At 34.0% G+C, this 24,922-nt stretch overlaps 4 protein-coding genes across 6 annotated transcripts; 3 read left to right on the top strand and 1 right to left on the bottom strand.

Annotated features, from left to right (window-relative positions):
* Nucleotides 1–4,919: 4,919 nt before the first annotated feature.
* Nucleotides 4,920–11,973, top strand: TOC64-III (translocon at the outer membrane of chloroplasts 64-III). Of its 3 annotated transcripts, none has more exons than XR_003603256.2 (14): nt 4,920–5,281; nt 5,378–5,530; nt 5,707–5,831; nt 6,421–6,546; nt 6,923–7,105; nt 7,261–7,405; nt 7,700–7,868; nt 8,176–8,310; nt 8,545–8,745; nt 9,737–9,864; nt 9,936–9,987; nt 10,533–10,602; nt 11,220–11,576; nt 11,720–11,973. XR_003603256.2 is itself a non-coding variant. In XM_028063700.2 (13 exons), the coding sequence occupies exons 1-13, from the start codon at nt 5,079–5,081 to the stop codon at nt 11,300–11,302; spliced, it is 1,773 nt and encodes a 590-aa protein (XP_027919501.1). In that variant the 5' UTR covers nt 4,920–5,078; the 3' UTR covers nt 11,303–11,973. The 3 variants fall into 3 exon arrangements, 1 of the variants encoding a protein (XP_027919501.1); XR_003603255.2 differs by having other exon boundaries at nt 11,667–11,973; XM_028063700.2 differs by having other exon boundaries at nt 11,220–11,973.
* Nucleotides 11,974–13,732: 1,759 nt separating this feature from the next.
* On the bottom strand, nt 13,733–16,949 carry LOC114177300 (uncharacterized). Its single transcript, XM_028062580.2, has 5 exons — nt 15,255–16,949; nt 15,059–15,160; nt 14,916–14,978; nt 14,491–14,572; nt 13,733–14,374 (listed from the first exon to the last, which is right to left on the bottom strand). The coding sequence occupies exons 1-5, from the start codon at nt 15,747–15,749 to the stop codon at nt 13,902–13,904; spliced, it is 1,215 nt and encodes a 404-aa protein (XP_027918381.1). The 5' UTR covers nt 15,750–16,949; the 3' UTR covers nt 13,733–13,901.
* A 486-nt stretch (nt 16,950–17,435) lies between these two features.
* C2 (Calcium-dependent lipid-binding (CaLB domain) family protein) lies at nt 17,436–18,343 on the top strand. The gene is made up of 3 exons (XM_028066040.2): nt 17,436–17,576; nt 17,657–17,752; nt 17,832–18,343. The coding sequence occupies exons 1-3, from the start codon at nt 17,466–17,468 to the stop codon at nt 18,120–18,122; spliced, it is 498 nt and encodes a 165-aa protein (XP_027921841.1). The 5' UTR covers nt 17,436–17,465; the 3' UTR covers nt 18,123–18,343.
* A 1,811-nt stretch (nt 18,344–20,154) lies between these two features.
* LOC114177185 (putative auxin efflux carrier component 1c) lies at nt 20,155–23,469 on the top strand. Its single transcript, XM_028062441.2, has 6 exons — nt 20,155–21,724; nt 21,804–22,005; nt 22,102–22,187; nt 22,358–22,515; nt 22,902–22,978; nt 23,131–23,469. Exons 1-6 carry the CDS (start codon nt 20,602–20,604, stop codon nt 23,195–23,197), a joined length of 1,713 nt encoding a protein of 570 aa, XP_027918242.1. The 5' UTR covers nt 20,155–20,601; the 3' UTR covers nt 23,198–23,469.
* Nucleotides 23,470–24,922: the final 1,453 nt, after the last annotated feature.

Raw genomic sequence — 24,922 nt, 5'->3', positions numbered from 1 at the left:
AGACCAAACTGAACTAAATCAAACTGAACCAAACCAAACTGAACTAAACCAAACCAAACCAAATTGAACCGAACCATATCGAATCGAACCGAACCATATCGAATCGGACCAAACCGAAAAGAATCAGACCAAACTGAACCGAATTGGACCGAACCGAACCAGACCGAACAAAACAGAATCAGATCGAACCGAACCGAATCGAACCAGATCAAACCGAACTGAACCAAACCGAACCGAACTGAACTAGACTGAACCCAACCGAAACAAACCAAACCAAACCAAACCGAATCAGACCGAACCAAACCAAACCAGACCCAACCGAATCGAACCGGACCAAACTGAACCGAACCAAATCGGACCAAACCAAACCGAACCAAACCAAACCAAACCCAATCAGACCGAACCAAATTGAACCGAACCGAACTGGACCGAACTGGACAGAACCGAGCCGAGCTGAACCGAACCAAATCGAACTGAACCAAACCAAACCAAATTGAACCGAACAGGACCGGACCAAACCGAACCAAAGCGAACAAGACCGAACCGAACCGGACCGAACCGAACCAAACCGAACTTAACCGAACCGAACCGAACCATACCGAACTAAACTAAACCAAACTGAATCAAACTAAACCAAACCAAACTAAACTGAACCCAATCGAACCAAACTGAGTCAAACTAAACTGAAATACTATTCAGTTGTGTTGAATTTTAAACACCTTCAAAAGAAAAAGAGGAGAAAATTTAAAGAAAAATCTTACATTTTCATAATTAATTAATATATAGCAAAAGGATAATCATTTTGTAATGTGCGTAAAAAATGTCACACCCAAAAGTTTTTTCAGCATCAACACCACAGTCATAGGGTCCTCTTAAACAATTGAAACATATTGTTTTTTCCCAAATTAAATATAACAAGTGTATAAATAATGACATAAACAAATTGTATACTTTGAATAAAAAAAACATCCAAATAATAATTTTGAATTATTTTGTATTAACCTTTCACACAAATAACTACTTTGTCAAAGTGGAGAACATAGAGTTTCGAAATTGGTAAAAGCTTAAATATTTGAGAAAAATATTATAAGACGATGAAAAATAAAAGTGAAATGGGAGCACTGAAGCATTGAGTATCAAAAAATGAGAAGAATGCAAAAGACATATAAGAGAAGGATAAAATGTTAACTAGAGTTAAGGTTCAAAATAAGACATACCAGTTGGGTGAGGTGTGAGGTGTTAGAATTACAATGAAGGTGGTAAGGTGGGACGATGAAAGCAAGGTAACATGGCCTTATATAGTAGTGACGAGGATGAGAAACTCACGATCATTATCTCAATGGTGGTGACTGAATTAAAAAATTGAGTGTGCGCGGTGTTTAAGATAAGAGGCCATTGAAGAAAAAAGAGAAAATAAAATACATAATTCAATTAATGAGCAGTTAACCGATAGAAGTTTAGTTTTTTCAAAATAAACGATAAAACAATACGGTTTAATTTTTTTTACTGTAATATTTAATTTTTATTATTTTTTTTACTTTAATATAATACAGATAATTATAGTTAAGTTTAGTTAGATTAATTTTGTTTATCTATAATAATATATAAAGAGGATACCCTCTTTTGTGTCTACATTTCATTTTTTCCAATTTTATCCTTAATTATTATTTTAAAAACTAATTATTTTATAAATAGTTTACTTTTAACCGTTAGTCTAAAAACTTATTTTGTCTTCAACAATTGTTTTTAAAATCTCTCTTATGTACATATTTTATTTTTCTAATTTACATTTAATAACTACTTCAAAAATTCATTATATATTCTTTATTGAACTGAATCGAATCGAATTAAACTGAACTGAACCGGACTAAACCAAACTGAACCGAACCGGACCAAGCTGAACCGCATTGAATTGAATTGAACCGCACTAAACCGAATTGAACCTTACTGAATCGAATCAAACCGCACTGAACCGAAACGAATCGGACTAGACCAAATTGAACCAAACCAAACTGAACCGCACTAGACCGTACCGAACAGGACCGACCGAATCGAACCGCGCTAAACCGAACCAGACTAGACCGGACCGAACCGAACTGAATCAAATCGGACTGAACCAAACCAGACCAAACAGAACCGAACAAAACTGAACTGGAATACTCTTTAGTTGTGTTGATTTTTATAACACCTTAACAAAAAAAGAGGAGAAAATTTAAAGAAAGATTTTACACTTTCGTAATTAATTAATATAGAGCAAAAAGATATTGGTTTTGTAATGTGCGCAAAAAATGTCATACCGAAAAGTTTTTTCAGCACCAACACCACAATCATAAGGTCCCTCTTAAACAATTGAAACATAATGCTTTTCCCCAAATTAAATATAGCAAGTGTATAAAGAATAACATAAACAAGCTGTATACTTTCAATACAAAAAATCCAAAAGACAAACTTGAATTGGTTTGTATTCACCTTTCACACAAATAACTATTTTGTCAAAGTGGATAACATAGAATTCCGAAATTGATAAAAACCTAAATATTTAAGAAAAATATTACAAGACAATGAAAAAGAAAAGTGCAATGGGAGAACTGAAGCATTGAGTATAAAAAAAAGAAAAAAATGCAAAAAGACATATAAGAGAAGGATAAAATGTTACTTAGGGTTAATGTTAAAAGAAAAAACACACCACTTGTTGATTATAACCATTTCTCATAAATAAACCATTAAATTTATGTAAACTCTATACTTAGTATTTAGAAAACTTTATTTCTTTTGTTGAAAGTTTATCAACTTAATTGAAAAATGGCACAATCTTTTCATATATTAATTCAAGACTTTTAAGTAAGTCAAAAGGTCAAATTACAACAAGTTTGACTACGAAGAAATACTAACACATGTCAAATACTCGATCTAAAATCTGAATACATTCACAAAATTTAAAACACAATCATGTTATTATTCATCTATATCTATATATAAATGGAATTCATTTTTTAATGTCCACATTTATCTTCTAAATTATCATTCAAATATTTTTTTAAAATAAAAATAATTATTTGATGAATATTACTTACATGCTATATCATGTACTGATACTTCAATTTGTGTTACATATCCGTGTTCGACACGTATCCCTATCTGATATTTTATGATACTTTACCGATATTTCTCAATGAAATATCTAATATATAAACCAATAATCCTTTTGTCATTACAACAATTTATAATTTTTTTTATGTTAAAAATGTTTAATGCATTTGATTCTATTTTGGATTCATACAAGAACAATTATATATTTCACATGTTTTTTAAAAAAATTGTATATTTTTTAATATGTATATGTCAGTGTCGTATCAAAATTAACATATCAATGTCAATGTGTCGTATCTGATACACAGATCATGTATGTACATAGTTGTTTTCAAGTGATTATTTGTTTAATTTAACTATTGTTTAAATTGAACTCTTTTTTAATTAAAAATACCTATAAAATAAATAAAAAATACTTACAATAAATTATAAAAATTATTTATATTTATTTTTACAATAATAATATATAAAAGTAACACACGCGCAATTCATATATTTTCACAAATTCAATTAAAAAAAATTATTTAATGACTCTTCGCAAATGATAAATAAAAAATTGCTTGCGATTTTACCTTATGGACGAAGCATACGATTTTAATTCAGATGCCAAAACTGAATTGACTATTTATTGATTTCTTTTATCTGATCCTTCATAAAATATGCTAATAATATAAAGCGCGAACTTAAATATTGTACCGTGAGTATAAAGTATGTGAGTTCTCCAATTAAATTATAATTATTATTTTCAAATTTATACAATGTATTTAACAAATTATAAACTTATAGGGTGAAATTTTAAATTTAATTAGAGAATAATACTAACTAAATTTATAATCAACATGTTAATCAGACCAACAATTAATTAAATATCAACGAGTCTCCTTGTTTTTAATTTAAAAAAAACACTTATTAAATAAAACAAGTAGATTTATATTGTTCTATTTGGTCATTTAATTTTTTTTATTCAGAATAAGTAACTTTTTGTTTACCCTCTTTGATTATTGAATGAGGTTCCTTTAAAAACTATTTATTTTAAATTTAAAAAACTACTGTAATAAGTTAAAGAGATTATTCTTTAATATTTCCCCCTACTAACAAGTTTTTATTTTCTATGGAAAACACATACTTACAATAACATATATTTAAAAATTGGATAGTGATATTTTGAAGTATTTTTTTATCTATTTTTAATTTACTGTTTTAATTGTTCTTCAATTTTTTATAATAATATAATATATATTAAAAATTGGTAACAAATTTATCAGAAATATCATTATCCAAAAATTTGACCTACGAAAATAAAATCTTTATTTTTGGTAGTACATGTGAGGTAATAATTAAAATTTGTAATTTCGTTGTAAAAAAGGAGATTAGTTTTATGAATTTGAAATTTATAAATTATGATTTATTCTTAACAATTTTTCTCTCATTTTTGTCTATCTTTCTATCTGAATAATTTGATATATTTATGTCAAGTAAGAGCATATTGATTATGCAAATAGTACAACCTGTAATTTTTTTAAAAATCAATTAATCTCAAGTTGAAAACCTAATATAATAGGTTACTCTGAAATGAAATTAATTGTGAGTACAGTAATTATAATTAACATTTAGTTAATTGATAACATATATGTTAACCATTATTAGAAAATTAGTTTTTCCCGTTATTTAAATGCATAGTTAAAATAATTTACGTAGAAATAATCAATAATATGTTTAATTATTCAATCTAGATATTTTAATTAGTTTATGTTATTTAATTAAAATTATTATAGTATAGAAGAACCCATAGGAAACGATGTTGTGGTTGTTATATAATGAAATTATTTTAACAAGGGAGAGAGATAGACAGAGGGAAGTCGAGGCGGCGAGAGTGGAGAGAGAGAATCCTATCTTCTCCGTGCGTCTTCTCCGTAAAGCCATACACACGCAGTGCTGTGCTGCGGATGTGGAGTTGAAACAGAGTATCGTATCAAACGATTCAATCGATGACGACTCAATCGACCAACCTATGGGTTCTGTTGGGGCTGGGTTTAGCGGGAATAGTTCTCATCACAAGAAAGTTCAAGAAGTCTGTGAGAGAGGATTTCGGCGCTTTCCTCGAGAAGCTTCAGCTCCTTCCTCCGCCGCAGCCCGCTCCTCCCAAAGCTCCTCATCCCCTCACCGCCCTAACTTTCGCACTCTCCGACTTGTAAACCTAACCTAATCGTTGCTCTTCTTTCTCTTTCTCTTCCTCTATTTCTTACTATTTAACATTTCTCATATTCTTCTGATTTTTTCTTTTCAGATTTGACATCGAAGGACGTGTCTCCACGTTTGGCCATCCTGAGTGGGCTAGGTCTCACGAGCCCGCTTCTTCCACTTCTCCCGCGGTTTCTGCTCTCGTAGAAGGAGGCGCCACCTGCGTTGCAACTACCGTTGTTGATGACTTTGCTCTAGGGTTCGTTCGTTTTCTTTTTTCTTTTTCAGTTCTTTCCAAAAACTTACATCTCGACATAACTATTCCCGTTTCTGTGAGAGAGTGGTGTAAAGGATGTGCTCGGTTTTTGCATGTAGGGGTTTAAGTTTTGTTTTGCTATTTCGTGAGTTGTTTGAGTTTTTTTTTTTAATTTTCAGTATCGGTGGCGAAAATAAGCATTATGGAACACCGACTAATCCTGCCGCGCCTGCACGAGTACCGGGTGGAGCCTCTAGTGGTGCTGCTGTGGCTGTTGCTGCCAATTTCGTTGACTTTGCATTGGGTGAGTTTCTTCATAGCTTATTTATTGCCTATTATCCATTTTTGACGTGCAAATCGCGACTTCATTGATACTCACTGATGACAGTTAAAAGGTTAATCAATTGTACACCTTTTTTTTTTTTGGTTGTTATCCATTTGCATGTATTCTTTCACTGGCTATGGAAAGTCCAGTGTGGAAATCAAGTAACGGTTAAGAAGTTGAGTCCTGTTTGGATAAACTTTTCGATGAGCACCTGTGATGTGAGAAAAAAAAATGACATAATCTTTTATCTTACCGATTTTAGATCAATGCTAAATTTTACTCTTACTGATTTTAGCTAGCGTATGGTTGAAGTTTTATCGTAATTTCTTCTACCACAAGTGGTTATGGTATTGTTTATCCAAACGTTTAGTTAGGTGAATTCTTCCAGTTATATTGTGATCAATACATACCATCTTTCTCTTGTATTATTTATTATGTTCGTAACAATAACTAAATATTTGAAGAATTTACCTGCTTAATTGTCTCCCTGGTGATATTTCTGAGGGTCACACATTTATACGATGTAATGGAACATGTTTCTATACTTATGCACCATCATCTACAACAGGTATTGATACTACTGGTGGGGTGAGAGTACCTGCTGGATTTTGTGGCATTCTAGGATTTCGACCTTCACATGGTGCTGTTTCACATTTGGGAATCATACCTATTTCAACAAGTCTGGACACTGTTGGTATGGACAATTCAATTTTTTAATGTAGATTTGATTTATGAGCTTATGGGTTCATGTGAGCTTAATTGATTTATATTGAATGATTATTATTTTTATGTGATATAAGGATAAATTGCTTGGTTGCCTTTGTTTATTATTTTGGGCCTTTTTGTTTCTTAAATATTTCTCAGTAAGATAAGATCTTTTGAAATTTAAATACAAATTAAGGCAATTCAAAAATACACCAGGAAGAGGAAGAACTAATGTACTCTTATAATGGTTTTACATCGAGACACTTTTTGTATAGTTGCTGCTACTTCATTTTTTGTATATGGAGGCTATTAATATGCCATCTACTGCACTTTACAATTTTTTAACTCTGAAATGCCATTTTCAGGTTGGTTTGCAAAGGATCCCTCTATATTGCGTCGTGTTGGCCATATACTCTTACAAGCACCATTTGTAGTTCAACGCAGTCCTAGGCAAATAGTTATCGCTGATGATTGTTTTCAGCATATAAATGTTCCTCTTGACAGGAGTTCTCAAGTGGTGGTCAAAGCTACTGAGAAGCTTTTCGGAAGTACGTCATTTTTTCCCTTTAATATGGTCCCACCTTTTATTTCAATCATTATTAAAAGCTCTTACCTCAATTGTCACTCTGTGCGTCTTTGTTTGTACAACTTTATTCATGAAATCGCACTCCAATAATTTTTGTTCATCGTCAACTGTCTTCAGGGCAAGTATTGAAGCACATAAATCTTGGGGACTATATAAGTTCTAGAGTTCCAAGCTTGAAGGGTTGCTCTGGTCAGAAAACAAACGGTGAAGTGAAAGCTTCTTCATTGAAGTTACTTGCTAACATTATGCAATTCCTACAAAGGTTAGTTGGATTCTTTATGATATGGAGATACTATCATAATTTGCGAACTGTTGTTAACACTGGTTTGGAAATAATTGCATGCTTTTCAATCTGTCATTTGGACAACTTTTCTTTGAGATCGTATCACATACTCTATTACTAATATTTGGGCTAACCACAAGGTAGCCATGTCATACCTTCTATTTTCAATTATTATTCATCATTGTGGGTGTGGAATTAGCATTTGTTGTGTTATTATGACTGTCTGCGGAAGTCTTCAATCATATAGTGACTGTTTTCTGTATATTTGTGCAGGCATGAATTCAAACGTACACATGATGAGTGGCTGAACACAGTAAAACCTGACCAAAGTCCTTCTGTTTCAGCGCAATTGCATGACAAATTTGAGGTATCCGATGTAGAGATTGAAAACTCCAAATCTGTTAGAAGCGAGATGCGTTCAGCTATAAATTTGCTTTTGAAGGTAATAATTTGACACCATTCTGCACACTAGTTTCCTCAAGCCCTTATTGTGTGTCATTCTTTGTGCCTTCTCAATTAAATTTGACTTACATGTTCTGAAGTATTCAATCTTAAACAGTGTCTGAATGACTAGATTGTTTACCGATAGGTTTTTGATAATTTTTTTCTTACTAAAAATAAAGTCAAGTCAAGTTGCTGTAGATGTTCTTCTATGAAGTTTTCTGTTCTCTATGTATGAAGACTATATCCTTTGTTTCTTATAAACAAGACATTGTTGTGCTGAGTGCATAATTTTTAACACTTTCAAGGATGAAGGAATTTTGGTTATCCCCACTGTAGCTGATCCACCTCCAAAATTAGGTGGGAAGGAGATCTTATCAGAGGATTATCAGAGCCGAGCATTTAGTCTATTGAGTATTGCAAGCATCTCAGGTTGTTGCCAGGTAAAATTTTCTCCTTGATGAAACATGATCGGTTACACACATGTATGTATGTATGTATATGTAGACTAATTTTTTTTTTGGCAGCAAATTCTTTCCTAAATAAAACATTACACGTAGGTTTTTTTTTTATTGGTGTAGAATTATACTTTTACGAGAACCTAGTGAGTAAAAAAACTTTGGTGATGATGGTGGTTATGCATTTTTCATTTGTGTTTTCTTGATTTATCCTTTCAGGTTTCAGTACCATTGGGATTTTATGACAAGTATCCTATTTCAGTGTCCTTGATAGCCAGGCATGGTGGTGATCGATTTTTACTTGACACACTACAGACCGTGTATACCACTCTCCAAGAACTGGCTGATATTGCTTCCAAAAGCAAACCATCCGAAAATGTTGTCAGTAAGGAGCAGTCTGCTGAGTTCGCTAAAGAGAAGGTATAACATTAAATAAATTATAAACTCAATCCTTATTTTGACTGTAATCATACAATTCAACTTGCATTGTTTTACTTCTAGAACATCACTGATTTTGAAAACTGAGTGTTGTGAGCCACATATTTTTGGTTATTGTATCTAAACTTATCAGAAAATATGTTGGATTTTTGTATCAAGTTCGGTTTTTCCTTTTTGTGGTTGATATGTGTACTTCAATCTAATATTCATGCATATTTATGGATGGATTTTTTACAAGTTTCATTTGGTGTATGTTCATCACAGTTATAGCTAATTGGCAAACTTTGTCCTCGTCTGATCTGCTGTATGGGTACACTAACATTGCAAGTAGCTTATAAATTTTAATATTAGTTTGTAGGACAGTTCTTGTATATGGGTTAACATCATGTTGTGTTTCATGGAAGTACCATAAGCTAGAATTATGTTAACTTTCATTTGTTCATCATTGTCAAATGTTGATTTGAACTTGCTTTGGGATGTTATAATTTTGCCTTGGCAGTCCCCTATATTGTCCTTTGTTTTAGGTTTAACTATCTATTATTCTGATGGAGGTGAACTCTGTATTGATAACCTTTGCGAAACTGTTATTGCCTTGTGAAGCTGCAGCCACCATATAACTTGTATATTTATGCCCATGTCATTATGTTTTCAAGTTCTCTGTTTTTGTTAAATGAACGAACGAACCCCCAAATTAGTCCCTCAAGTATTACCTCTCTCTCAAGTAGCCCCTAAAGTAATAAACCTATGTAAGTAATCCTTCAAGTATTGAGTGTCCATCAGTTTAGTTATAAAGTTGATGTATTTTAGTAAACTCCAACTTTGCATAGTCTAATTTTTTACGTTGGTCCATTTAAGAGATTTTTTTTTTATTCTTTATTAGATCAAATATGGTATTTTTGGCTGTTTGATTCTGAGTATTTCATTTATTTTTCACCTGAACCCTCTGTTTTCTATTGTTTGCCACAAATGTCAGGGAAATCAAGCATATAAAGATAGGCAGTGGCAGAAAGCCATTGGATTTTACACAGAAGCTATCAAACTCTGTAGTGACAATGCAACGTACTATAGTAACAGGGCTCAAGCGTATCTAGAACTTGGAAGGTAGTGTTTTCTTCTGGCTATTTGTCGAAAGTGTCTGGCAAAATCTTGATTTGTTTCCTCTGTTTATCCAGTTATCTTCAAGCTGAGGCCGATTGTACCAAGGCAATTAGTCTGGACAAAAAGGTGACTTTCTTCAAAAAACAATGTGCATTTGTCATCATAGTCATGCAAAAGCTTGTCTTCATTCCAAATATGCATGGGTTTGAAAATTAAGGCTGTTATATAATTAACAAGACATTTGAGTTGTATAACAACTTTGCATCAATTTAGCTTCCAGGTTTAGTTTAATATAAAGAGAAAACAGAGAAAGATGACAGTGTCTTTAATGGGATCAAGCAGGAAAAAAGATATTTCATATTACTGTTTAATCTGTAGACTACACGATATTCTACTATTCTTTCCTATACTAAAATAAAGTTGTTATATAATTAATAAGACATTTGAGTTGTATAACAACTTTGCATCAGTTTAGCTTCGAGGTTTAGTTTAAATTAAAGAGAAAACATAGAAATATGACAGTGTCTTTAATGGGATAAAGCAGGAAAAATGATATTTCATATTACTGTTTAATCTGTAGACTACACGATATTCTATCAAACTCGCTCTATCATGCTTAAACATCGTCGAACATTTTATAGTAACATTTGTTTATTATCTGTTTTACCCAGAATGTGAAGGCCTATTTTCGTAGAGGTACAGCTAGAGAGATGCTAGGCTACTACAAGGAAGCAATTGATGGTACGATCTTTTCATTCTTTCAGACATTTTCTTTTTTTGCATCTTATTATTTCATTAGAAAAATTGAGAAGGAATGTCAAATATGCAGTATTATTTTAAAAAGAAGCTATTAACCACTAGTGTGGCAAGCCACACATTTCCATTTTGTTAAACGCATGCATGAATTCATCTTTTCTAAAGTTCTTCAAAATAGAAGTATTACATCAAGCATGGGGTCTATAGTTTCCTAGTTTTCAGAATAGAAAACACACTCTTATTTGATTAGAGGGTTTTTTGGACACTTTTATTTGAAGTGGGACACTGCATGTATTAGGAGTTAAATTTGTCCCAGTGGCCCGTATTTCCTTGATTTCTGATTTGGGTGCTATCATTTTGATTTTAGTATTTTTTTTTTTTTAATTTGAAATGGAAGGTCAGATATTGTATTTTGAAGATTGGACTGTGCGAACTTCACACACATTTTATGTAGTTTGAAATAATTTGTGATGAAATTTGGAGTTGCACTTTCAAATTAGGACATATTGACAGGGTTCATCTTGTTTTATTGGGATTGTTCTCATTTTGGGTAAGATACGAAAACTTTCCTGCGTTGGCTAATGATGGCTTCTGCTTTGCAGATTTTAAGTATGCTCTTGTACTTGAGCCGACCAACAAAAGGGCAGCTGCAGCTGCTGATAGGTTGAGGAAGCTATTCCAGTAGGTACATAATTTTGGCATGGGATAAGGGGCTTCAAAAGATATTCATTGTTGGTGGTGCTGGTGACCTATAAGCGCTGAGACGATTAACGAGTTTCTAGTTACAATAATAGAAGAGTAATTCGCATGTGATTTCTGCAAAATGATAATGATTCTTTTGTGCTTTTGAGGCATATCAATTTTTAGACATGGAAAGCATGTATGGTACCCATCCCTTCTTCAGGTTCTTTGACAAAAGTTACGTGTTATTACCAGAATGAGTCCCAATTTTGCTGGAGGTAAATATATTCGGATTGTAATCAGTCAAGTGAGGTGGTTCGTATGACTATAGCTCGTTATTTAACTGTTTTTCTATTGTACTTTCACAGCTTATTATGACTACAGCTGTGCATTTTTCTTAAAGATGGATCGTACATCGCAGGTCCTTTATTATTTTGCGCATTTGAACTCTTTCATTCGATATTCCAAGTGCTTATGACTTGAGCCCCTTGTTGGCTAAAAGAAGGAAGGTCTGCTTGCTAGAATGCTGCTATTCATTAGTTAAACTCTCAATTATAGAAGAAATTTTCTTTCATTAGGATTTTAGTATTGGATGGTTTCATCCTTATTATGTTGTGTTAATTGGCTGCAGTTGTATACTATTACTGAAGCTATTGGATATCATCATTTTGTTCAGCTATTGCATATTTTCACGTTTCTATTAACGGTAAAAGTTACATTCGTGAAGTTTTGATGTCAATGAAAACTGATAGGTTGTTGCTCCCACTTGGAGCAGGGGAGAAATGGTTCTAGAAAATCCATTTTGCCTCTAAATTGAGAAGGTAATTTAAATGTATTTTTAAAGAGGGTGGAAAAGCTGTCTGTAAAGAGAAAAGGATTGTGTTTTCTGTCCTTAGTCTTTTTCTTCATAGTTGATTCTGTGTTTTTTACTAAGAAATATCACCTTTCCCAATTTGACAGGGATTTGAATTGCTAAAATTCAGAGGCTTCTGTTGTAAATACGCGTAAAACAATTAAATCTTAGGATGAAAGTTATTTAAAATGGATAAGCTATATGCTCTTCTGAGTGGTGTTTAGTAGTTAACTAAAAAGCTAGCTAGAAACCAGTAAACTAGCATATTTACCTATAAGTGTTTGATTCCATAATTAAAAAGTAATGTAAAAAATTATAATTATATATTTTTTATATAAACTTTTTTAGACGTTTTTCTTTTTGCTTATTGATGTTTGAGTTTTATGCAAATCTTGAATTCTCATGATTTTACAATTCTGAGACATTTTTTTGCATCTTTATATTTCATGACAAAAATTGAAAAGGAATGTTGTGCATTATTATTTTGAAAGAGAAGCTAGTAAGCACTAGTGTGGTAAGCCACACATTTCCATTTTGTCAAAGTCATGCATGGATTCATCTTTTCTACAAGCTCTCCAAAAATAGAAGTATTATTTCAGAGTGAGTTGGGGTGTATTGTACTTTCAAAGTTTTATCGTCTGGGTGCCCAGAGGAAGTTCCCCATTTGTTAGTGCTTATGACTTAAAGTGAACACATGCTTATGACTACAATGTGCATTTTTCTTAGACATGGATCGTACTGCATCACTGGTCCTTTATTATTTACCACCGAATCGAACTTTTTGAGCGGCCCCCAGTGGGCTAAAAGAACAAAAGGTCTGGCTGCAAGGATGTCTCTCCTAAGTTAAATTATGACAATTATAGTTGAAAGAATAACCTCCTCTATTATGGTTCATGCTTTCTTGCACTTCGATATTTGTTTAATTATCAGATATCATATTTTTGTTCAGCTATTAAAGGTAAAAGGTACATTCATTGAGTTTTGATATCCATGAAAATGGATATACTGTTGCTCCTTCCTACTCTGCATACTGTTTTTCTGGTTACTTATTTATTTGTCAAAGTTGACATGAAATTTAAATATATTCTCTACTATTTTTTAACTGTAATATCTAATAGTAACTTGGATATGTTTTTCAAAATTTTAAAAAAATGCTAAATACAAAGTAGTCTCTGAAGGGGATAGAAAAGCTGTCTGTAAAGAGAATAGAAAAGCTAATAGAGAGCTATTGAGAATGTTTCTTGTCTTTTTCTTCCTGATTAATTATGTGTTTTTTTAAATAAACGAACAATTATAATTTTCTATTCGAATTTGACAGGGACTTGAATTGCTTAAATTCAAAGGCATTATTTTGTCGTAAATATGCGGAAAACAATTAAATATTAGGACGGAAAAATGTTTAACATGATTGTGGCAATGAAGTAACATATTTACCCAAGTGTTTGATAAAAAAATGTTAAACTATTTGTAAATTAAAAACTATTAAATATTAACGTTAAGTATGATCAAAATAATAAACACGTAACTATTCTTTATGAAAGAAAAATAAAATAAAATAAAGAACGATCAAATTTGCAAAAGAAAAACAAAATGGAAAAACCTGTAAAATTCCTAATTGTATTCTTGCACATATTTACCAAAAGCGTGCATCTTTAAAATGCAAAATATTGTATCATTAAGATGGCTGGGAACTAGGGATATACCATCATCCTCTAGGATACTTTTGATTTGACAAACAGAAATTGTTACCTCAATCAAACGCCAAAAGCTCATCCAGCTGTTCGTCTGTCCAATGGGGGACTGAACTTCTTTGACTTTCCATCTGGCTCTGACTTTCCAAGTGATTTTTCATCTCAGTTTTTTCAGCACGAGATGTATGAACTGATTTCGATGTAGAACTATTGCCTTGAGCAATATGCGCTAAACTGTCGGCTTCTTCATCCAATCTAGGAGGATTGGGTTGATCTTCCATCTCACTATCAAGCTCACCAACACAGTTTCCTTCCACATGTCCAGCATTATCCACACTCAACGCCAAGTTCTCTCTTCCCCAAACAGTTTCGCTGTGAGAGGGCGTTGAAGCCAAAGCTTCAGCCCTCTGCCACTCAATATCTGCTACTTGTCTAGAACTTGACTCAAATCTGAGAGCAGACATGATTTCTTCATTTCTTTTCAGGGGCGGAGATGATGAACTTCCAGATGCTAACAACCTTTCAGGCCTTTCTGTAGCAAAGAGAGCCATGTATGAATTTCCAATAGCTCGGTAATATCAATTACGCACAAAAAATGTGTTCAATAAATACTTGATTAAAGAACTTGATTCATAGACGTGCACATACCCACACTAGGTGTAGTGCGTATCACTGGGCGTACAGGATGTACCAACTGTTGTGATGGAGGTCCACAGTCCTTGGAGAAGACCTGTGTAACATATTAACAAGCTATGGGCACACAAGCGAACACTTTTCAACAATAAGCATATGTTGACAATGCACATAATTTAAACATAAGATAGTGTATTCACCAGTGGCATCTAATCATAGACTGACATATATGTTAAAATTTGTGGTTCCTACATTAACCAACTTAAAAACCACAATATTATGTTTTCTTACTAATTACTAGCCAAAACAATTTTATGTTGACAATGGATGAAAACTACACTATAAATAAAGTGACCTAACTCGTCTATAACGTGGAATCGAATTCATAAACAAAATGGGAGTAACCTGAAATGAAAAACAGAGACGACCCTATGGCATACCTGGAGAACATTGCGCAATGTTACATTCAGATAACAGGTACGGGTATGACAAAACACAGCAACCTGTAAAGTATAGTAGAATTAAATGGAAGCAAGGAAAATGTGAAACAGACACAAGAGAAAACAGTAGCAAGGAGAAAGACCTCGTGCAGAACCAAGACAGAACCAACAGCAATGTCCTTCGCAAATTCCGGATGCGCCAAGACTTTGCGATGGAGACTGGCGCTAAGAGTGGTCGTAGGATCCTGAAACGGGAAATTCATATGAATCTTCTCATGAAACGCAGATGAAGCATTTACATACATCTATAGTTGCAGAGAGTAAAAGTAGAGCGAGTACCTTGAGCGTAATCTTCATGTCACCGAGACCGTTGGGAGTGCAGGATTTGATAACAGCTACGACCAGAGGCACTCTTCCAGTAGTCTTGATTGAGTTCAACGGCGTGCCGTGTGCGACGTCATTAGCCTCCACCATACCCTGCGAGCGAACAAATTGGATGGCGCAGAGCCAGGGATTGGTGCTGAAATCGCGGTGACTTTCGAGGCCGACGCGCCTTATGAATTCCTGAGTGGGAAGTGGGTCGTCGCGACAGCGGTTGCTCATGACGGCTTGAACGGCGCCGGCAGGGCCAGGAATGAGGGAAGAGGAGCTGGATTGGGCGTTGCAAGGGCGGAGGAAGGCGGAGAGATCGGCGTCATCGACGCCAAGGGCTACCCAGGGTTCCATTTCCTTCGCGCGGGAAAAGAAATCTCCCGCTACTTCCTTTTCTTCTGTTTGGTTGGGTCCATCATGAGCCCGGCCCAATTCGAAAGTTATATATACTCGACTCATCATCCACGTTGGGTTATATTGTTTTTCTTTACCATCAACGTTTGTATTAGATTTTTAATGTATTTAATTGTTATTATATTGATATTAAAAAAATATTTAGGTTTAAATACCTTTTTTGTCCTTATTTTCGTAGTATTTGTTGCGGATGTTTCTCATTTTCACATAATGTTTAAAATGGTCCTCATTTTGACCGAATGTTTATAAGTCCTCATTTTCGCAATTCGTGTTTTATTTGGTTATTTTTTGTAACGTCGTTTAAATCGTTAACGGAACATTGTACAAGTGGTTTGTATTAGGGTGTGTACTGTACAGGTGGCTAATTAACGTTAATTTTTCAATTTAGGAGAAATTTTGCAATTAGGAAAATTTCTTTATCTTCGTCTTTTTTGAGTTCAAATTTGCAGAGGAAGCAGCTAATACTTGTCATTTCATCAACAGCTCGTAAAGCAATGGTAAAAGCATGTAAAGATTCTTTTGTCTTCTGTAGACCCATCATAGGTTTACATCATAGGTTTGGATGGGTGTTTTTTAAAAAGGAAACATCATATCATAGGTTTGGATGGGTGTTTTTTAAAAAGGAAAATACGGATGTGAGTTGATGCTAATGATCAGCTTGGAATTGTTTATTGGTGATCTTGAAGGTATTGACGTGTGTAGGACAATAGTGCACGAAGTGATACAACACGATTGCCTCCAACGATTACAACCAGAGATAAAGGAAGGATTGAGACAGTCACATACCTATATAATGGGATTGCAAGAAGAAGATTGCAGCAATACCAATTGAGAATGGAGGAACAAGATTGTCAAAACTCACCAACTGCTCAAACATTCCCTACCAAAACCCTAGCTCACTTATTTATCCCCAAATATCTAATTAAGCCATTTGTACAGTACACGTAATACACCCTAATACAAATCGTGCCACATGTACAATGCTCCGTTAATGATTTAAACGGTCTTACAAAAAATGACTAAATAAAACACGAATTGCGAAAACGAGGACCATTCTAAACATTCTGTAAAAATAAGGACCATTTTAAACATTCTGAGAAGATGAGGACCATTCGTAACAAATACTATGAAAATGAGAACTAAAAAGGTATTTAAGCCAAATACTTATAAATCCATATTTTATAAAGAAAAGCTAACTAAAATTAATTCTAATAATTCATCAATTTTAATTAGGAGTATCTTAGATTATCAAAATTTGACATGATAAGTTTATTCCAACAAACTTAAGATCCTCCAATCATATTTAGAAATCCATAAAATAAAATAAAGCAAGGGCTGTGAAAAGAGAACCACAAAAAAACTGGAGGATGAAGAGTGGTATCGGCGGAGAGTAGCGGGGAACATCGTACACGTTGAAGGTGCATGCAATTCTGAATCAATGGCTTCAACCACTCTCTTCCCTTCTATAAAACCAAGCCAAAACCCTGGCCAACGTTAATCTGTATCTCTCACGATTCATCACACAAACGTTCGATCTTTCTCTTCCTCTTAATTGTAACAACCACACCAATAAATTACACAATAGTATCGCCGAAAAATAAAACAGTTCTGGTGGGTTAATTAATAACCTCCCTAACGTAATCATATTTTATCGTTACTATTTTCATTTTTCGTTCAATTGCAAATAACAAGCTATGTGTTGAATTTGGCATGTGAAAGAGAGGGGGAGGGAGACAGTGATTGGGAGGTACACCAGTGTGAAACATGGATGAATTACTCGGCCTTCTAAGAATTCACATCAAGCGTGGCGTCAACCTCGCCATTCGCGATGTCAGCACCAGCGATCCATACGTCGTCGTTAAGATGGACAAACAGGTATCGTATCGTATCTCGTTAAAATTTCTACACGAATCAAACTTTAATTACTTACCTGAAATCGTGACCTGTTTCTTCAGAGGCTGAAGACTCGTGTGATTAAAAAGGACATCAACCCCGAATGGAACGAAGATCTTACCCTTTCCGTGTCAGATCCCTCGATTCCGCTGATGCTGGTAAAAGAAGATAACAGAAGAAAAAATAATGTTGATATTTTGGTTTTGGCTGATGCATTTGAATGCTTAATGATTTCAGACTGTGTATGATCATGACACTTTCACCATGGATGACAAAATGGGAGATGCAGAACTTGATATCTCACCGTATATAGAAGCCTTGAAGACGCAAGTGGATGATCTTGCCGCTGGAACTATAATCACCAGAATACAACCATGTAGAACGAACTGCCTCGCGGAGGAAAGTTGCGTGGTTTTTGAGAACGGAAAAGTGGTGCAAGATGTTGTTCTAAGACTAAGACACGTGGAATGCGGTGAGCTGGAACTTCAATTGGAATGGATTAGTCTTCCCGGGGCCAAGGGTTTATGAATTTTCTTTCATCTTCATGCCAAAAATTTCTTCAAACCCTTTTATCAAGTATGTCTACTTATATAATTTCTTTTTTTTCTTTTTTTCTCCCATCTTTTCTAGTGTAATATTCTAGGCTTCACGGAGACTCACCTTATTCTTGTTTTTTTCTTGAGTCTTCCAACAGGCCAATCTATGGTGTTTTCCACTCATAACATAATTTATTTATGCTATTTCTTCTATATTTTTTTATTTAAGTAAAAAAAATGTAATTAACGGCTTTCATGAATCTCAAAACTTTACTTAAACTATATTTCATCTTCTAAATTATCAAATGCGACAAGATATTTCGATCTTCGCACTTTAAACTAAAGAAAATATTTCGTACTTCCCATATATTTTGATGTAGAACCAAGCACGAGATTATACTTGGAATCAAGAATAGGTATTCCATACGTTTAAAGGAAATTTGAGTTTTTTTATAAAAGTATTAGTTTAATTTTTCAGTGTGTACGAAATTGACCGAAGGAATGTGTTTGAAATTGGATGTGAATCCACACAAATATGCCTCGTTGCGCAACAAAATATATTTACACATTGGTTGAAGGAATGGAGTAGGTAAGAGGTAAATAAGACAAAGGAGTTGAAATCGAAATGCATGCACTGGTTTTATGGTCTTAGGAAACATAAAAACCCGTGGTAGTGCGTGCAACTAAGCATGGCGTTTAGAAATTCGAAAATTTAATATCTAAGTACTTATCACTTCTACCAGATATATACTTCCTTATTTTTCTTAATCACATTTTTCAAAATTTAATTTCAGCATATATAGTTTATGTGCTAAGAAATTTTCATGATATCCTCAGTAGCCTAGCAAGTAAAATTTATTTTTAGTTTTTTTTTTCTTTTTTAATTTAAGGGTGCCACGACCGAGCGCCATTAAAGGTTGCATGCTTTCTCAGTAACATTTTCGTTTGCACTGCTGGTGCTGTTACCAATTTATGATTATTTTCTGTTTGTTTTTGTATCAAATTTTGTCTTAAAACGTTCAAAATGGATACAACTATCATTTTTAGTATATTAATATATTTCATTTCTAATTGACATATCTTATCATTTCGAATTGAATTCATAAGAAAATAAAATACATGAAGTTACCAACTTGTTGATAAATTTTAACCACAAAAGAATTGACAAAAAGGATATAAAAGCAATAAAAAAAATCGAAATATTTATTATTTCTAACATATTTTTCTTAAAAGATTCTCTAGTCCTCTATTCCGTTAGCCTGGTAGTTTTGCAGAACTAGTTTCTGCTTTTTATTACCAGCATTAACATTTCTTAATTATTTTTACAAACTACCACACACCTCATACATTATACTATAACATTCTTAATTATTTGAACAAATACTAGACAAAAGTTTCCTATAAAAATAGTTGATTTAAAAGTAAAAAGAACAAATAACTTTCTCCATGTTTCTCTTCAAATGAAGTAACTAAGACTTAACCATATATAGAAAAAATGGAAAAAAGTAGCAATGCAAAGAATCAAACCAGTAACACCTTCACATTGATAGTTCTGCCTTTGTTGCTGTAATTCCTTTCCTATATCCATATCTATTATGAACATCTACATGTTTAATGCAGAATCGAATATGAACTTAGTTAAAGTTTAATTCTTTCCCTCTCTTTGTTTCTCCAAAATTCACGGAACATGAAATTATTTTGCATATCAGAGCATTAACAAAGTGAGCTTTCATATAGTTTCATACATACCCTGTATTTTTACTTAAACATCGATTACTTTAAATAAATGCATTTTAAAATATTAAGGTGCGAAGAAGACGTATAACTAAATTAAGTCCGATCATAACTTTACATTAATATTAATACCAATATTTATTATATAAAAAATTGCTGGAATCAACTTTCTAATGTTTAAGAAAACATGGACAAAGTACTTTTGAGGACCAAAATGTCTGTATAAAGCCATATGGTTAGGCATAATCTCTTCTAAAATTGATGAAATCCCACAGAAAAAGAAAGGGAGAAGTAGAGTGGTCATAGGAAGAAACAGAGGTTTGAAAAGAAAGGGCAAAAGAAGGGACCAGAGGCAGATAGTGTTTGTTGCATAACAATCTGTTTTTTCTGTGCCTTTTAGGCTTTTCTGACACACTCCACTCCCCTCAAGGCTCACCCACAACACAACCCCAAATCCAAACACAATTCCAAACAAAATAAAAAGGAAAAAAATTAATTAATAATATCCCTAGCCCCCTCTCTCTCTGTGTTGGGGACTGAACTGCAAGTGGAAGCTCATTGCACGTACGTACCTCTCGAAGATTAAAATTTTTTGTTGTATTTTCATTATTACCCCACTTCGGCACCACCTCAAAAACCAGACACACGTGCTCTGCCTCTTCACTTCTTCATCAACTTCATCATCTCTCTCTTTCATTTTCTCCCATCAACCTCTCTTCTCCGAAGGAAAGAACAAAATGATCACTGTAACCGACTTTTACCACGTCATGACCGCAATGCTGCCACTCTACGTGGCCATGATACTCGCTTATGGTTCCGTGAAATGGTGGAAAATCTTCTCCCCGGACCAATGCTCCGGCATAAACCGTTTCGTTGCTCTATTCGCCGTCCCTTTACTCTCCTTCCACTTCATCGCGTCCAACAACCCCTACGAGATGAACTTCCGGTTCATCGCTGCGGACACGCTGCAGAAGATCATCGTGCTGGTGGTGCTGACCATCTGGAGCAACGTGAGCAAGAGGGGGCGTTTGGAATGGGCCATAACGCTGTTCTCAATCTCCACCCTCCCCAACACGCTGGTGATGGGTATTCCGTTGCTGAAGGGGATGTACGGGGAGTTCTCCGGGAGTTTGATGGTGCAGATAGTGGTGCTCCAGTGCATCATCTGGTACACCTTGATGCTGTTCATGTTCGAGTACAGAGGCGCCAGAATGTTGATCTCTGAGCAGTTCCCCGACACTGGCGCCACCATTGTCTCCATCCACGTGGACTCCGACGTCATGTCGCTTGATGGACGACAACCTTTGGAAACCCAAACCCAAATCAAAGAAGACGGCAAGCTCCACGTCACCGTCAGAAAATCCAACGCCTCCAGATCCGACATCTTTTCTAGAAGGTCCCAGGGCTTCTCTTCCACCACCCCTCGCCCTTCCAACCTCACCAATGCAGAGATTTACTCTCTCCAATCCTCCGCAAACCCCACTCCCAGAGCCTCCAGCTTCAACCACTCCGACTTTTACTCCGTCATGGCCCCTCCTCGTAACTCCAACTTCGCCACCAACGACGTTTATGGCTTCTCTGCTTCCAGAGGACCAACTCCCAGACCTTCCAATTACGACCAAGATGCTTCCACTGCTGCTAATACTAAAAACAACGACAAACCTAGACATCATTACCCTGTCTTCTCCCACCCCAATGGTCTCAAGAAGCCCAATGGACACCCCCACCCCAAGCCAGAGGATTCAAACAAGGACCTTCATATGTTCGTTTGGAGTTCAAGTGCTTCCCCTGTCTCCGACGTGTTTGCCGGACATGAAAACGATCATAAAGAAGTGAAGCTCGCTGTGTCTCCCAAAAAAGGTTTTTTTTTTTTTCATATATACATTTCTATCTTAATCTTGGTTCGGTTGTTTATTATTATTGTCGTTGTGATCGACAGTGGAGGGTAACAGAGAAGGTCAAGAAGAGTACCTTGAGAATGAGCATGAAGGTGAGAAAGTTGGGAACGGAAATCAGAAAACCATGCCTCCAACGAGTGTAATGACACGGCTTATTTTGATCATGGTGTGGAGGAAACTCATCCGAAACCCCAACACCTACTCCAGCCTCATGGGTCTAACTTGGTCACTTGTTTCATTCAGGTAAGTTTTTCCTTGCTCAACAACATTTTCGTTCTCGTGATTCTTCTAATCGATTATTATTGTTGTGTTTGTTTGTTGGCATGTTTATGTGGCTAGGTGGAAAGTTGAAATGCCTACCATAATTGCCAAGTCCATTTCCATATTGTCAGATGCAGGGCTTGGTATGGCCATGTTTAGTCTTGGTAAGTATAAACACTGTAATTAATTAATGTAAAGAAGTAGCTAGGAAAGCATTAACATGTTGTGACCTTTGTTTCCTTGGAAAAGAAAAAGAGGGGGCAGAAAATCTTTTCCGATTCTTTGTTAGGTTTGGTTTAGAAAAATTGTGATGGATTGATATGCACGATAACAGGTCTGTTCATGGCTTTGCAACCGAGGATCATAGCATGTGGAAATTCCACAGCAGCTTTTTCCATGGCCGTGAGATTCCTTACAGGTCCAGCTGTCATGGCAGCTGCTTCCATGGTCGTTGGACTCAAAGGTGTTCTCTTACACGTTGCCATTGTTCAGGTATCCATTCCTCTCTCTCTTTTTCTTTTTGCTCCCTTCCAACAAAAACCAATACAATATTCACTCACACAACCTCAAGAAATTCCATTGCATTAAAATATGTGTGAGCATATATGTACCTCTGCCAAGATAACATATTATATTGCAAAAACTGGTTAAATTAAAGCTCTTAATTGGTTAAATTTTCTGCTGTAATGTCGATCTGCACCGTGGTTGGTTCCCTCAGAAAAAGGATCAAATTCTCTGCAAAATGGTAGCTTGCAAAGACCGAGTCTGAAAAGATAACAGAACAGAAACCCACACACCTTAAAAAAAGTTCTTGAGGTTGTGCTTGTACAACAAACATTTGACTGGTTTTTTGTTTGGCGTTTGAAATAAATATACAGGCAGCTCTTCCTCAGGGAATTGTCCCATTTGTGTTTGCAAAGGAATACAATGTGCATCCTGATATTCTCAGCACAGGGTAAGAAAAAATATGAAATGGAATTACTTTTTCTGTTTTCTAGTAAAAAAAAATTCTAACCTTGACGATGTATTCGACTAAAGTCAGTGTTAAATAATTGTATTGATTGTAAATACTGGCGTTATAATTGAAAAATGGTATTGAAAATGCAGAGTTATTTTTGGGATGTTGATTGCATTGCCTATTACACTGGTGTACTACATCTTGCTGGGGTTATGAGCGAATGAGAAGATGAGAAGATGAAGATTGCGTGTGACGCCATTGCAGAGTTCTTGGAGAAGGAGAACACGTGCTGAATCAAATACACGAGCGTCACCATAATAGAATAGGAGGCATTGATCCTCGAATGAGTTTTCGTTTTTCATGTCCTTGCTTTTAGTGAAAATGTAAAATCATGTTTGTAGATAATTATTTTTTTCAGGGAAAGCTAGTTTATAAAAAAGACTATCTCTTTAAATTTTAAATTAAAAATTCTCCTTGATTTCTTGTTATTCTTCACACTTTTTTGATTAAAAATTTAGATAACAAATATGTAAGATTGTTAAGTATTTTGAATTCAAGAAAAAAGTTTACCCAACTTATTTATTTGAAGTGTCTTGAAGAAAAAGTTGAGGTTGTTTGTTTGAGGTAACCTAGTGATGAATTTAAGATTTTGTAATGAGTTGTGAAGGAACACGTGTGATGTTTCAATCTAGCGGCATATTTTGTGATTGAATATTCAGTTGATGACGTGGTCTGTTTCGCCCAAGATGTGGGATTGAGCATATAAGGAAGAGGGAAATAAATAAAAGGTTTGAAATCCATATATGTAATAAATGAGTTTGACTATGTTTTATGTGTTTGGAAATATATGAAAGTAGTAGTGAAGAAAGGGACCCCATCATAGATAGCATAGGGGTTTGATTTGATGTAGACTCGTTTGGAATATCAGGGGACAACTTTCATAATCTAAAATTATTATTTTTGTTAGGTTATTTTTTATTAAAATTATCAAAATTAAATAATTTCTTTAAAAAATTTAAACTTAGAGAAGTTGTATCAATTCAAGATAAATTTCATAAAAAAATTAGTCTTACAACTTGAGATAACTTTAGTATTTTTAATAAAGAAATTGAAGTCATGTAAACGTCACATGATTGAAAACATTTAAAAGTAAAACTAAATATTCCCAAAAGTTATTTTAAGGAATGTTAACTTCAACTTTTTCATAAAAAAGGTATTAATTTAATACAACATAATTTCAATTGAAATAAAATCGTCTTTAACATAACACATTTTTTTCTTTTTAAGTCATTTCAACTTAACACAATTTATCCAAATTCGATTTATTTTTAAAATTTACTCTTTTACATAATTTTATAATAAAATTTTACAAAGATAGTAAAAAATTAGTTTTCCTCACATCTATTATTATGATAATTTCATAATGAAATTTCACAAAATTAGTAATTTTTTTCTCATATCTCTAATCTTCAATGTATATACGTTGCCTTTATGCGACAATTTTTTGTTTTCGATATTCGTTACATGACGTTATTCACCAAAACTTGTAAACTAGTAAACCAGAAAATAGAAAATGAATGGATTATGTCATGATTTAGTTTGGTCTATGAATTAAATAAATTAGGATGAGTTTTATTTATTATTGAATAAAATTTGTTATAACTAAATTAATTAACTTTTACAGATTTTGGTAATTTTAAACGATGAAATACTCGATTTAAAATGTATTTATATTTGAACTAATTTATTATGATTTGATTTATTTAATTCATTTTATTTTTATAAAATTTATGTTATTTTTAATTATATTATACTTTAAATATAATTTTGTTTTAAAGTTTTTTAAATTTTAACTCAATTTATCTAATTTAATGCACGTTTATGAGTAGGTAAAAAATTACAATTTGTAGTTGAGGTATAAATATTTCTATTTAAAAATGT

Source organism: Vigna unguiculata, chromosome 3 (assembly GCF_037176805.1).
Source record: "Vigna unguiculata cultivar grain cowpea cultivar isolate G323 ecotype 2 chromosome 3, ASM3717680v1, whole genome shotgun sequence".
NCBI classification, from domain to species: Eukaryota; Viridiplantae; Streptophyta; class Magnoliopsida; order Fabales; family Fabaceae; genus Vigna; species Vigna unguiculata.
The sequence above is the reverse complement of the archived record's forward strand: the minus strand, read 5'-3'. Positions and strand labels throughout refer to the sequence as shown.

Bases quoted from the DNA above. Each gene is read 5' to 3' on its own strand.
- TOC64-III (XM_028063700.2), top strand. From the start codon at position 5,079: ATGACGACTCAATCGACCAACCTATGGGTTCTGTTGGGGCTGGGTTTA. The intron at 7,406-7,699 runs GTTAGTTGGATT...ATATTTGTGCAG, and splicing joins ATTATGCAATTCCTACAAAG to GCATGAATTCAAACGTACAC. The intron at 9,865-9,935 runs GTAGTGTTTTCT...CTGTTTATCCAG, and splicing joins GCGTATCTAGAACTTGGAAG to TTATCTTCAAGCTGAGGCCG.
- LOC114177300 (XM_028062580.2), bottom strand. From the start codon at position 15,749: ATGATGAGTCGAGTATATATAACTTTCGAATTGGGCCGGGCTCATGAT. The intron at 15,161-15,254 runs GTACTCGCTCTA...TTCCCGTTTCAG, and splicing joins ACATGAAGATTACGCTCAAG to GATCCTACGACCACTCTTAG. The intron at 14,979-15,058 runs GTCTTTCTCCTT...TATACTTTACAG, and splicing joins CTGTCTTGGTTCTGCACGAG to GTTGCTGTGTTTTGTCATAC.
- LOC114177185 (XM_028062441.2), top strand. From the start codon at position 20,602: ATGATCACTGTAACCGACTTTTACCACGTCATGACCGCAATGCTGCCA. The intron at 22,006-22,101 runs GTAAGTTTTTCC...TTATGTGGCTAG, and splicing joins TGGTCACTTGTTTCATTCAG to GTGGAAAGTTGAAATGCCTA. The intron at 22,979-23,130 runs GTAAGAAAAAAT...TTGAAAATGCAG, and splicing joins CCTGATATTCTCAGCACAGG to AGTTATTTTTGGGATGTTGA.
- C2 (XM_028066040.2), top strand. From the start codon at position 17,466: ATGGATGAATTACTCGGCCTTCTAAGAATTCACATCAAGCGTGGCGTC. The intron at 17,577-17,656 runs GTATCGTATCGT...CTGTTTCTTCAG, and splicing joins TCGTTAAGATGGACAAACAG to AGGCTGAAGACTCGTGTGAT. The intron at 17,753-17,831 runs GTAAAAGAAGAT...TAATGATTTCAG, and splicing joins CCTCGATTCCGCTGATGCTG to ACTGTGTATGATCATGACAC.